At 45.8% G+C, this 12833-nt stretch overlaps 1 protein-coding gene and 1 long non-coding RNA gene across 3 annotated transcripts in view; one reads left to right on the top strand and one right to left on the bottom strand.

Moving 5' to 3' along the window:
- LOC106541840 (uncharacterized) overlaps positions 1-12833 on the bottom strand; it is a 31939-nt gene that overhangs the window by 4955 nt on the left and 14151 nt on the right. For both annotated transcript variants that reach the window (XR_015696009.1, XR_015696008.1), the window contains exon 3: positions 2817-3075. This is a non-coding gene — a long non-coding RNA (uncharacterized LOC106541840). The remainder of the gene's footprint in view (positions 1-2816; positions 3076-12833) is intronic.
- Positions 1-12833, top strand: part of CDR2L (cerebellar degeneration related protein 2 like) — a 35126-nt gene that overhangs the window by 19078 nt on the left and 3215 nt on the right. Inside the window, exons 2-4 of the mRNA XM_014057378.2 lie at positions 31-143; positions 1865-2013; positions 3467-3631. Of these exons, the coding sequence (XP_013912853.1) occupies positions 31-143; positions 1865-2013; positions 3467-3631 (427 nt within the window). The remainder of the gene's footprint in view (positions 1-30; positions 144-1864; positions 2014-3466; positions 3632-12833) is intronic.

The following is a 12833-nucleotide window of genomic DNA, read 5'->3' as shown; positions in this document are numbered from 1 at the left end:
GCCTTTATACATGTTTTGTCTGCTTTTCAGACTTGCACTTAGCAGCCGAATTAGGGAAGACACTTCTGGAGCGCAACAAGGAACTGGAAGATTCTCTGCAGCAAATGTACACCACTAATGAGGAACAAGTGCAAGAGATAGAGGTACGGTCAACAGAGACTGGGGAAGCACAAGCAAATGTATAACTCAAATAACCTATTCATGCTTCAAGTGTACATTAAGCATGGCTTTGAAAATATATGTAAATATTTGGGTAGGATTTAATTTGGGACAGTGAAATTAGCAGTATCCACAAAGTTGTATGATTAGGGAGACGGTAAGATGAAAGTTGCTGAAGCAAAGCTGTATTAAGCTCTGGAAGAACACAGCATAAGGGTTCCATGACGAAGTGTTTTGTCACTATCCAGCAACACCCTCTGTCCCCCAGCTCATACAATTTCAACCTAAGCAGAAACTTTAATGTGGGTTCTTTTGAGCTAGTCCAGGTTCTCTACAGTATTTTGCATTTTTTTACCCAACACAATGTTAAAAAGAAATTGTGGAAAGTGATGCTTCTCAACCTCCCCAACTTTTGAGATGTGTGGGCTGGAGAATTCTAGGAGGTGAACTCCATACATCATAAGTTTACCGAGGTTGAGAAGAACTGATGAAAGGAAACTCATAACTCTATGTGTGGGATAATTCTCAATAAGCAGGATAATTTGATGTGGGAAACCCAATAAGAGAAAAATTGTGTTGAAAGTGACCATCCCTGATTGGGGAAACAGAGGGAGAGGGGAAGTCCCTCATGTATGTATCTCTTTGGGAGAGGAAGCTGGGAAGCATTTCAGAATACTTCTGACTGCTTCATCATAAGCCCCTGCCTTTTCTAGTCTTATGATGCAGAGTTGTTGTTTTTTAAAGGTGGAAAGAATTCCAGAAGATGTTTTCTGCTGCTTTAAAGGGATTTAAATTGGTGTGTCTTACTTGATTATCTGTATGAATGTTCATAATTAAATAAAGAGGCGGAGAAAGGAAGATAAAGTGAGGTTTTCACGATTGATGTCAGCCCTTTGATGTAGGTCCGTTCAGGAAACCGATTCCTCAAGAAGACTGAAGCTCAATTTTGTGGAGAAAAACTGGAACACAAGAATCCTGACTGCATTTTCCCTTCCCTCCATCTTATATCCCAAGAAGGGAGTTAAAGCAGAGTCAACTTAAGTTACTTTCTAAAGTTGTCTTCATTTCTCGGGCTTAAAACACGTTTTTGTAACTGTCGCCAACATAGTTTCTCCTAAGTCATCACTCCACAGATTCTACTTTTTGTGTGACAGAAAAGATTATATTATTTTTTAAGATAGATTGCCCATTTGCTCATTTTCATAATTGCCTAAAAAGTAAAGGTTCCCCTCACACATATGTGCTAGTCGTTCCCAACTGTAGGGGGCGGTACTCATCTCCGTTTCAAAGCCAAAGAGCCAGCAAAGACGTCTCCGTGGTCATGTGGCCGGCATGACTAAACGCCGAAGGCACACGGAACGCTGTTACCTTCCCACCAAAGGTGGTTCCTATTTTTCTACTTGAATTTTTACATGCTTTCAACTGCTAAACTGCTAGGTTGGCAGAGGCTGGGACAAGTAACGGGAGCTCACTCTGTTACGCGGCACTAGGGATTTGAACTGCCAACCTTTCTGATCGACAAGCTCAGCATCTTAACCACTGAGCCACCGCGTCCCAATAATTGCCTAGGTTATCCTAAAATTGATGCCTGATTAGAGATACATTTTTAGACATTTAAAAAGTTGTATTTGCCTCCCATTTAATTATGCTATTCTTAAAGAGATTGGATTGGTTTGGCTGCACTTCTTTTTGTTTTTCTTTCTAGTATTTGACAAAACAGCTGGAAATGTTGCGGCATATGAATGAACAGCATGCTAAAGTTTATGAACAGCTGGATTTAACAACACGGGATCTAGAACTGGCCAATCAGAAGCTTGTGTTAGAGAGCAAGGCATCTCAGCAGAAGATACAATGGTAAACATTTGTCTGATAGGTCTGATTGGTAGTTTTAATATTTTCTTTGCTATCCCCAAAGGATTAAAGATCAAATGATTGACACATTTACACAGACATTGGCATTACACCTCTCGCCTCTGCAGCATCTCTTGCTGCATTTCCTGTATTTGCATAAAGCTAGTCAATTGGGGAAAGTGCAAAAATGGCAATCCATCAAAACCCTTCCCCTGGATTTGCCATTTCTTCCCTGCATTTGCTTGGGGATGGGTGAGTGACGCTTGGGTTCAAGTAAGAAGTGCACCTCTGAGGAGTGGGCAAGTGGAATGAAGTGGGGGTTCCCACTATTCTTCAGAGCAGTTATCTTGCAGTTTCCTCTATAGTGACAGCTGAACAAAGGTAATTTATTCAGCTCACAAAGACTTTGAAAAGGCCCATCATATCGTGGGGCCCAGGGATATCATGTTTGTCTCGGGTATGTCAAAAATTGAAAGGTAGAGGTTGCATTGCTGACTGATAGTGGAAAGAGCTTTCAGAGTGAGTGGGGTTTGTTTTCCAATCTTTAGAAAGATCAGCTATTGTATTTTGCAGCTTCTAAATGATAAACGCTACTGATTTCAAAAATAATAGGAGGAAGTTTTGTAGTGATATTCCCTCCTGAAAACAATGTATGCAAGGTAGCATTTGCCCCCCAAGTATAGTGGCAGAGACATAGACCTGTTCTCTTTTGAGAGGACCTGTTATAAATAAAAATACAGTTTGCCAACTTCCCTACAAGGAAAGAATTGTATTTGATGGACATGTGAATAGGTGACTTCTCTTACCTCATATGTTGTTTTGGGCTATTGTTCATTCTGTTTCCCGGAGAGTAATTTAAAAGTATTTCCAAATGAAAATGCTAATACATAAATTCCCATTGGAAAACAGTATTGACTGTGTCCTCTATACCATCTCATGTTTCCAGGGTAGGATTTGTAGGATGGAAAAAGCAAGTGTTTGAAAATGTATTGGGATGGGGAAAGGATGTGTGAGAAGGATCTGTTCAGCTCATAACACAATAGCAACTTTGATGATTTAGTATTTCTGAAAAAAAATAGGCAGATAGAAACATAGTTATTCTTTGTTTTATGCTTCTTTAAATGTTTGGGGGCTAAGCATGCATAATTAGTATTGAGGGAGAAAAGAAACAAAGAAAAGCTGACAGCACAGTTAGCTGGTTCTAATACGGGCTTACCTCCCTGAAAATGTAATTGCAATTTACAGCCCAGAATTGCTGAAGTGTAAAAATATAGTTGAAGGGCACATACACATATTCTCCAGAGATGGTACGGCAGATAATTATAGCTTGGAGGAAAGCATAGGTGTATGAATAGTATAACCATTTCTTCATGTTATGTCTGTATTTGATTCTATATAATGTAGTGCTCGGCTTTTTGTTTCATTTCTTTTCCATCAATCTTGAATTTATTTACAGCCTGACGGAAACAATTGAAGGACTACAAAATCAAGTTGACGAGCTACAAAAACAAGTGGAAGAACTGCAGAGCTTAGACCAGCTGCGTGTCCGCCGAGAAAAAAGAGAAAGGCGTCGAACGATCCACACATTTCCTTGTCTCAAGGAATTATGCTCAAGTCCCAGGTATTTTGGACAAGAAAAATAGTACTTCATTTTTGTTAAATATCTCTACTTGGCCATCTGTTAATTTATAGAGGGAGTAGATGACACAACAGTATACCTTGACTTTGTGTGGACCTCTGTCTTTTTCCTTCCCAGCCGTTTGCACAATAATTGTGGAGATAGTTGTTTCCCGATTTTGGAGCCATTCAGTGTTCTCAAATCTCCATTTGTTATATCAGAAATCAATGCATCGTCAAACTGAATCAAGGCTTGGGATTTTCTGTGCTATTCTGAAAATTCTAATTTGTTTTTTAAAGTCTTCAATAATGAATGGAAGTCTTTTTTTTAAATTTTAACCATTTGTTTTAATTCCCAGACTATAAATGCTCGGGTAGCAAAAAACTGATGCAAGAAAATACATATTTAAAAAGTGGGCTTAACAACGATGAAACTTCCTGTAGTGCTGTTGAGAAGTTCTCATTAGGGTTGTTTATACATAGAAATCTCTGAGACAACTGAACTTCAATTTCAGATAAAGCAAACCTGAAGTTCATTTCCCTCTCTGAAACAAACAATTAAATTGGCATTTGAAATGAAAACAAGGGCACCTGCCATGTGCAGGGGCAGCAGTGCAGAACAGAGGCTTTAGATTATTTTTTATGTAATATCTCCCTAATTTATGCAAATAGAGGCTGCTTTGAAATAGGCTACACTGTGCTCCAGTGTTTGTTTCATCTGATGCCAGCAGGACCGAATGGAAAGAAACAATTACTTCAAGAAGTTACTCTCCCCAGTATTGGTTTAAAGCATTCCTCACTATCACCTGAGTGTTAGTTTCAGTGTGAATTGCACATACATAGCACCGATTGAGTTCTTCTCACACTTGGAAACTCCTCCATTTGGACACAGAATTACAGAATAATAAGAATAGATACATTTCTACATGCTTTACTTCATGACCAACTGAAGGTCAGAGATCTCATTCTTCTCCTAGGCGCTGCTTGGAGTGTCCAAGCACGGGTTAACTTCAGCTTGCTGCCCAAGGAACTGAGTTTTAAAATTGATTGTAGCTCCGCCTCTTGGTTGCCTCAGAGGCTCAGTTTCAAAAAACTCAGACGCCCTATAGGACGTATTTGTGGGGCTCCAGTCCTTGAGCAACAAGCTGGACCCCTAATCCTTGAGATAGTGTAGCTCCTTTTATTTTATTTCTTTGTTTTTAGCCTCTTAGTATTTCGTTTGCAGTTTTCTGTCTTATCTAGCCTCTTCAGCAAGCGAAATAGGCCCAATCCAGTGGCCAAGGGTGTTGGGGTGGGCGCTTCCCCCAGGGAGAATCATCCAAAAGCAGGGATGGCCTCTAAGGCCGAGGAAAGGATGGTGGTGCATCGCCAGAAGGCCCTGGAGAAACAATTCCAGAAGGCCAGGCCGCGCAGCGTAAGAATTCCATGGGCCCCACTCCAAGTGAAGTGGGGTGTGGGTCTCCCAGAAGTGTCTCCCAGCAAGGGAAATCACCCTTAGGCCCAGGCAGCGAGGACTTTGGGTTTTCCCCCAATCCTCCTAGGGCATCTCTGGGGTCACCAACCCATTCTATGGCTGTAGACTCCCTGGAAGACTTAGATTCAGGGGCTGAGGAAGAATCCTTGGCTCCTTCTGAATTGGAGCCCCCTCCCCCTCAGGGTCAGGAGGCCAGGCTATCTAAGGCCATGGAGGAGGTTGTGGCTCGTGCCATATCACGGGGTATTTCTGATGGCATGTTACAGCTAGCGGCTAAGTTGCCCTCTGTGGCGCCCAAACACGTTGAGAGCCATACTGCACGCCCCAAAGGCTCTGAGGCTATGGCGTCCTCTCCTACCCCAACGGGCCTTAGTGAGGTCTCGGATTTGGAGGAGGCCGAGATAGAGGTTCTGGTTCTCTCGGATGATGAGAACCCCACCCCTGAGCAGACCACCAGTTCAGGCCTTTTCAACCCCGCTATGTTTAGGGCCATTCTCACCAAGGCCCGGGCAGTGGGGCCCCAGATGGGCCTCCCGGCCCCCGCAGCCAAGGCTCCGGCTGAGCAAGCCACTGGCATGACCATAGGGCCCCAGGATCCTGGCGCAGGCTTATTTAAAGAGGTGCCTCCGCGTCTGGATTTAGTTCCGGCTCCTCAATTGTTCCTAGATATTATTCAGCGGCAATGGGCCCAACCAGGGTCCATGGCCAACCCTAGTGGGATAGACAGGAAGCTGTACACTATGGAGGCCCCACTGGAGGAGCTTCTGAAGCTTTCCCAGGTGGACGATCCTATCATGTCCCTCACTTCTCCCTCTTCCCTTCCCGCGGAGTTGCTGGAAGGGCTTAAGGCGGACTACAAGAGGGCGGAATCCGCAGCTCACAAGACCCACCTGGCTACTGCCTGGGCCATGCGCACTTCCTCGTACTCTTCCTATTTTGGCAGGGCAGCCCTGTTCTGGCTTCGAAAAATGCTAGCAGGGCTTCCGGCAGGAGACTCCAGGACTAGGCAGGACGTCAATAAGATTATTGCCGCCGTGGAGTACTCCGCTGACGCCTCTCTCACGGCCACTAAATTTTCATCTAGGGCCCTGGCCTCAAACGTTACCTTGAGGTGCCTGCTGTGGCTTCGCCAGTGGCAGGCTGACTTGAAGGCGAAATGGAAGGTGGCTTCCGCTCCCTTCAAAGGGGGAAAGCTCTTTGGGGCGGCCTTGGACCCATTCCTGACAGAGTCTAAGGATAAACGCAAGGTGCTTCCCCCAGTCACCAAGAAGCAGGAACGTAAGTGTCAGCCCTTTCGTAAGAACTCCTTTCGAAGCAGCGAGCCCTCTACTTCCTCCGGCGAACCCGGTCGCGCCTACTTTCCCCCACAGGATCGCTCCCAGGATAGGTTCTCGTTTAGGGACAGAGGCAGGCAGCAAGGGTTCTGCAAGCCATTCCGAGGGGGTTACTCCAACAAACCCTTTCGGAAATCTAAGTGACCGTCACAGGGCTCCCTCCATAGGCGGCCGCCTCCAGCTCTATGCCGCCCAGTGGGAGGAGACCACGACGGACAGTTGGGTCAGGAACACGGTCCGCTATGGGCTGACCCTGGAGTTCCTGTCTCTTCCCCCGAGAACCTTCCTCCGTTGCCCCATCCCCAGGTCCGCCCACAAGCTCCAACTAATGAGGGTGGAGATAGACCATAGAGGAAGTTCCCAAGGGTCATGAAGGCGGGGGTTTTTATTCCATCCTCTTCCTGGTCCCCAAGTCATCAGGGGGGGTGAGGACGATTCTGGACCTCAAGAAGCTGAACAAACATCTAGCATACAAGCGCTTCAAGATGCAGTCCCTCCAGACCATCCTGGGCTGCGTCAGACAGGGCGATCTGCTGACTTCGATCGACCTGAAAGAAGCGTACTGCATGTATCGATACACCAGGTACATCGCAAGTTCTTGAGGTTCCAGTTCGCCGATTGCCACTACCAGTAGAAGGCCCTCTCGTCGGCCCCGCAGACTTTCACCAAGCTGCTGGCAACTGTGGCTGCACGGCTCCGGTCTCTTCCCGTGAGATTGGAATGCTACCTGGACGACATCCTTATCCACTCGTCATCCAGGGGGCAGGCCCGGACAGATCTGAATACCACCATCAAGGTCCTGCAGCTCCACGGGTTTTCGGTCAACCTCACCAAAAGTCATCTGACCCCGACCTGCCAAATCCAGCACCTCGGAACAATCATCGACTCCGAGACCTGCCAAGTGTTCCTCACCCAGGAGAGGGTAGACAGCATCCGGACTCTGGTGAGGAACATCCACTCGACCAAGTCAGCATCGATCGTCTCCCTCTCTCAGCTGATGGGGAAGCTGGTGTCATGCATTTCGGTGGTCCCATGGGTGCGGTTACACATGCGAGAACTGCAGTGGTTCCTGCTCCCCCTCCAGAGACGAAGAGCCAGCAGCTCCAGACGGGTGATACAAGTTCCCCCGAAGGTCCTCCGCTCCCTCAAGTGGTGGCTGTCAGATGCCCTCCGCGAAGGCAGTCGTTTCAGGGACCCGGAGCGCCTGATAATAATTACAGATGCCAGTCTCTTCTGCTGGGGCGCTCACCTAGGGACTTCGGTGGTCCAGGGCAGATGGTCGCAGGCGGAGCTCGCCCACAACATCACTTGGCTAGAGCTTCGGGCGGCCAAACTGGCCCTATGTCAGTTCCTCAATCAAGTCAGGGGCTGCGATGTACTGATTCTGACCGACAACATAGCCACCAAAGCTTACATCAACCATCAGGGCGGCACACGGTCCCTGGCCCTGATGTCGGAAGCGGAGGCCCTGGGTCGCTGGGCGGAGAAACATCTGGCCTCAATTCGAGCCGACCACATCTCCGGCGTAGACAACGTGATGGCGGACTGGCTAAGCAGGACCACCATCCAGAACTCAGAATGGCGGCTGCATCCAAGGCTGTTCTGCCAGCCGTCCTAGAGGTTCGGCCACCGGGTGATCAACCTGTTCGCCTCGCTGGCCAACATGGACCTCCCTCGGTTTTTCACCAGGTTCCACTGCCCTGGGGCAGAGGGCACAGACGCTCTAGGATCCCGTTGGCCTCCGGGTCGACTTTATGCCTTCCCTCCTCTTCCTCTGATCCCGCAGGTCATCCAGAAGATACTGGAAGAAGGGGCGGAGGTACTGCTAGTAGCTCCTCACTGGCCGAGGACTTCGTTCGCCGACCTAATCAGCTTGTCGGTGTCCCAACCATGGCGCATACCTCAGGAGCAAATCTCCCTCAGCCAGGGGACCGTCCAACACCCGGCGCCCCAGTGGCTGCAGTTGGCCATCTGGCACTTGAGGAGGACCTCCTGAAGCTTCACTGTTTTTCTGACAGAGTCATCCGGACTATTCAAGCTTCTAGACAACCTTCCACCGTCAGTATTTACGAAGCAACCTGGTCGGCCTTCTCACATTGGTGCCTCAACCATCAGATAAGTGCCTCATCCGCGACTATCTCACAAGTCCTGGAATTTCTACAGGACGGTTTGGACAAGGGCCTTGCACCCAACACTCTCCGTCGACAGGTGGCTGCCTTGGGCACCATTCTGTCTACTAACTCTCAATTACCACTTTCTCAACATGCCCAGGTTCAGGGCTTCCTAAAAGTGGCTTCCAACATCTGTCCGCCCCCCATCCATAGGTACCCTACCTGGGATTTGACCGTTGTACTGCAGGCTCTTGCCGTGCCACCCTTTGAGCCATTGCAGACGGTGGGTCTGCGCCACCTCGCCCTTAAAACTTCCTTTCTGGTGGCCATCACCTCGGCCCGCAGGATATCGGAGTTGGCCGCCTTGTCGGTCAGAGGCGACCTCTGCATCTTCCACTCCGATAGAGTCATCTTACGATTGGATCCTGCCTTCGTCCTGAAGATTAACACTGTTTTCCACAGGGCGCAAGAGGTGATACTTCCGGACTTCTGTCCTCGTCCTAGGCACCAGAGAGAAGTAACGTGGCACAAGTTGGACATTAGGCGGGCGGTGCGCATTTACATCAAACGGACCGCTCCCTTTTGTAAGTCGGAAGCGTTGTTTGTATCATTCCAACCAGCTTCCATGGGGAAGAAAGCACATCCTCCACCATAGGACGCTGGTTCAGAGCAAGTATCAAAATGGCTTACGAGACTCAGGCCAGGCCAGTTCCCCCTCATATTACCACACATTCTACGAGGAGGACAGCAACTTCGGCTGCTTGGGCTACTCAAGCTCCAATTGAGGAAATTTACCGTGCCGCTATATGGTCTGGTCCGTCTCCATTCATTCGAAACTACAAACTGGACACGTTCGCCTCCGCTGAGGCGTCATTTGGGAGGAGAGTTTTGCAGAGAGTTGTGGCAAGCACCCCGGCCCCGTACAGTTCTTCTTCTTCCCTCCCGACTTTGACATAGTTTTGGCATGTCCCGTGCTTGGACACTCCAAGCAGCGCCTAAGAGAAAGACTGTTGACTTACCTGAATGGTCGTTCTCTAGGCGCTGCGGATTGTCCAAACCCACACTTGAGGTGGGGCTGCGAGGTGTGTTTCACCTGTGTCTTGGACTTGGACTTAGACTGGTTCGAGTTATGGACTATTGGATCTTCTTCGTTTTTCAAAACTGAGCCTCTGAGGCAACCAAGAGGCGGAGCTACAATCAATTTTAAAACTCAGTTCCTTGGGCAGCAAGCTGAAGTTAACCCGTGCTTGGACACTCCGCAGCACCTAGAGAATGACCATTCAGGTAAGCCAACGGTCTATCGTCAACACTAATCACAATTCAGTCACCTTTGAAAGATTTCTTTGGTGTCCCATCTGGTTCTAGCAGAAACAGTTGAACAATCAATGAACCAATCAATAAATATAATTCATGGAGTTCTGGCAAAAATAATTACTGCTGTCCTAAGGTCCTAAAATAATTCTAGGCAAAATCTTATAATTATCCATATAAAAACACCCTTATCATACCTTTCATATGTTTTACCCGAGGTGCCTAAGGCTATGTATAACTTTATAAAATTTGAATTTTATAGATACTGGTTTATAACAATTAAGGGGGATTTCACTGCCCTCTTTCTAATCTATATATCAATGAGAGATGGGGGAATCGGGTATTGCTCACTCCTTTCCCACCCACACACTTTTTTTTTCAATTAATGACTGTGGCACAAGTTGTTTATTAAGATTCAAGGAAGAATATGTGCTGAATTAAGCAGATACGATTAACTCAGCACTTGTTTTATATCCATCCTCCCACTAACTGGACAGATTCAAAGGCACCCAAAGGCAAATTTTTAGAGGGGAATTGGCCAGCCCCCATAGTTATGCTTACTTATTTTGTATCTCTCTATTTCAAATCAGTGTACCAGTTTTTTTGGGACAGCAGGGCAGCACATCACAAAAACAAAACAAGGTTCAAGGAGTATTGCTAGAATTGCTCTGTTAGATCTGTGTGTTTGATGTAAGTGAGACAGTTAAATATTGTACGGTGCCCAGAACACACAAGGGACATTGTGTCCTTTTGATTATTGATGATTGAAATAATTGTTCTTCTACATACTTAGTTGCTATCCAATTCTTTATGGAATGAAACTTAAATCCATAGCTTCCTATTTAATTCCAGTAGCTTCCTATTTAACTCCAATAGCTTCCTGTTTAACTCCTCCCTTCTCCTTATCTTTTTCAGCACAGTTCAAATTTATACTCAAGTGAAATTGTCATTAATAGAGATGGCACCATATAAAGGGAAAGCAAGTAACATTCATGTGCATATTCCTGTAGCCTGTTACCAAATGTGCTATATTAATTTCATTTAGGAATTAAATTAAATTAAACATAACCTGCTATTAACTGAATCCTGGTTCAAGGTTAAATTTCAGAGTATTTCCATGAATTAGATTCTTAATCAAAAGCCATTGTGCTCTATTCTGTTTTCTGCTCATTATCCAATTTTTCTCAAGATCTAAAGAATTATTGAGGGAAATGAGGGGAAGGCAACAAAAGGAGGTGATTTTAATATGATGTAGGTGCTGGGCTAGGACCATGGAGATCCACATTCAAATCCACTTTAGCCACAGGAACTCCACAGATCAATTTGAGCCAGTCCCTCTCTCTTGAATTCCCCCTATCCCAGCAGTGTTGGTAGAGGGGCAAAATTAAGGGAAATCCTTGCATAAGCTGCTTTGAACTCCTGCAGAAAAGTCAAGATATAAATTTATCAGAAAAATAAAATCTGGGTTTCCTCTGTATCATATTTGTAGACGATCTGTAAAAATCTGGTCTGAAATTTCACGAATTACTCAATAAGAATCCAAATTTTATGAATCTTAGGGATAATGGGGAAATTGAATAAGCAAGTTATTTTCCTTCTCTGTTTTAATACTATTGGTAATGATCCACCTGCCGGTAAGGATAAATCTAGTTCCATTATAGTCACTAGTAGCTCTTGTTACTACAGAAGTACACTGTATTGAGAAGTACAGGTCCTTAGTCATTTCAGGGTATAGTAGAATTCTCCCTTTTTAAGACTAGGGGCTCTAGGCAACCTAGCTGGAAGAAAGGTGTGGTTTTCTAGAAATAATTTTGTAGCCTTTCACTCTTCCTGTGCATCAGTGATGGGTTTCCAATTTTTTTATTACCGGTTTGCTCATGCCCGTGTGCATGTGCAGAAGCGTCCGGGTGGGTGAGAAGAGCCTCCCGCTGCCACTACTATCAGTTCACCCAAACTGGGCCAAATTGGGAGCAACCCATCTCTGCTGTGCATGTTAAAACTGGTGTTTGAATAAGAAAGACATAAGATTTTAGACATCAGCTGCTGTCAGGGTTCATTTCTATGATTTCAGAAAGTACATTAATCCTACTCACCACCACCAGCTCAAATGAGAACACTGGCATTCAGCATAGAAGAGAAGCAGTATCTCTGATAATGTTATATACAGTAGGTAGTCCTTGACTTATGACCACAGTTGGGACCAGAATTTTTATTGCTAATCAATGTGGTTATTAAGTGAGTCATGTTGGATTTTATGCCCCTTTAGCCATGGTCGTTAAGCAAATCACTGCAGTTGTTAAGTGGCTCATGCAATCATTAAATGAATCCTATTGATTTTGCTTTTTGGAAGCTAGCTGGGAAGGCGCAAATGGTGGTTACATGGCCCTGGGATGCTGCGACCGTCATAAATATATGCTGGTTGGCAAGTGTCCAGATTTTGATTATGTAACCATGAGATGCTATGTTGACTAAATATGAGGAGTGTAAAAAGTGTAACTCACTTTTTCAGTGCTGTTGTAACTTAAAATGGTCACTAAACAAATGGTTGTAAGACAAGGACTACCTGTATAGAGATTTACTTTCTGAATCTTGGGTATGTGATAAACAGAATTTTGGTGATATATATTTGAATAACCTTTGTGAAAAATATATAAGTACACATAGAAAACTAGCAGCTCAGAGGCACTTATTGCATTGAGGTATTAAATTTGCCTATCCTAAGGGCCAACTATGTGGTTATCCAGAAGTGTCTCACTAGGCCAGTGATGGCGAACCTTTTTGTAAAAGCATGTGAAAATTGTGGATGGACATGCTATTGCATGCACATGCGTGCCCACACCCACAATCCAATGCACCCTGTCCACCTGTGCATGTGTACGTGACCCCCGCGTGGGGGGCGAGGGTTCTCCCTCCCCAGGCTCCGGAGGATTTCATGAAGCCTGGGGAGGGTGAAAACGGCCCCCCTAGCCCTCTGGA

This window comes from Thamnophis sirtalis, unplaced genomic scaffold (assembly GCF_051295495.1).
Source record: "Thamnophis sirtalis isolate CommonGarterSnake01/CBP01778 unplaced genomic scaffold, rThaSir2_p1.2 scaffold_3, whole genome shotgun sequence".
Lineage (NCBI taxonomy): Eukaryota > Metazoa > Chordata > Lepidosauria > Squamata > Natricidae > Thamnophis > Thamnophis sirtalis.
This window is presented reverse-complemented; position numbering and strand designations above follow the sequence as displayed.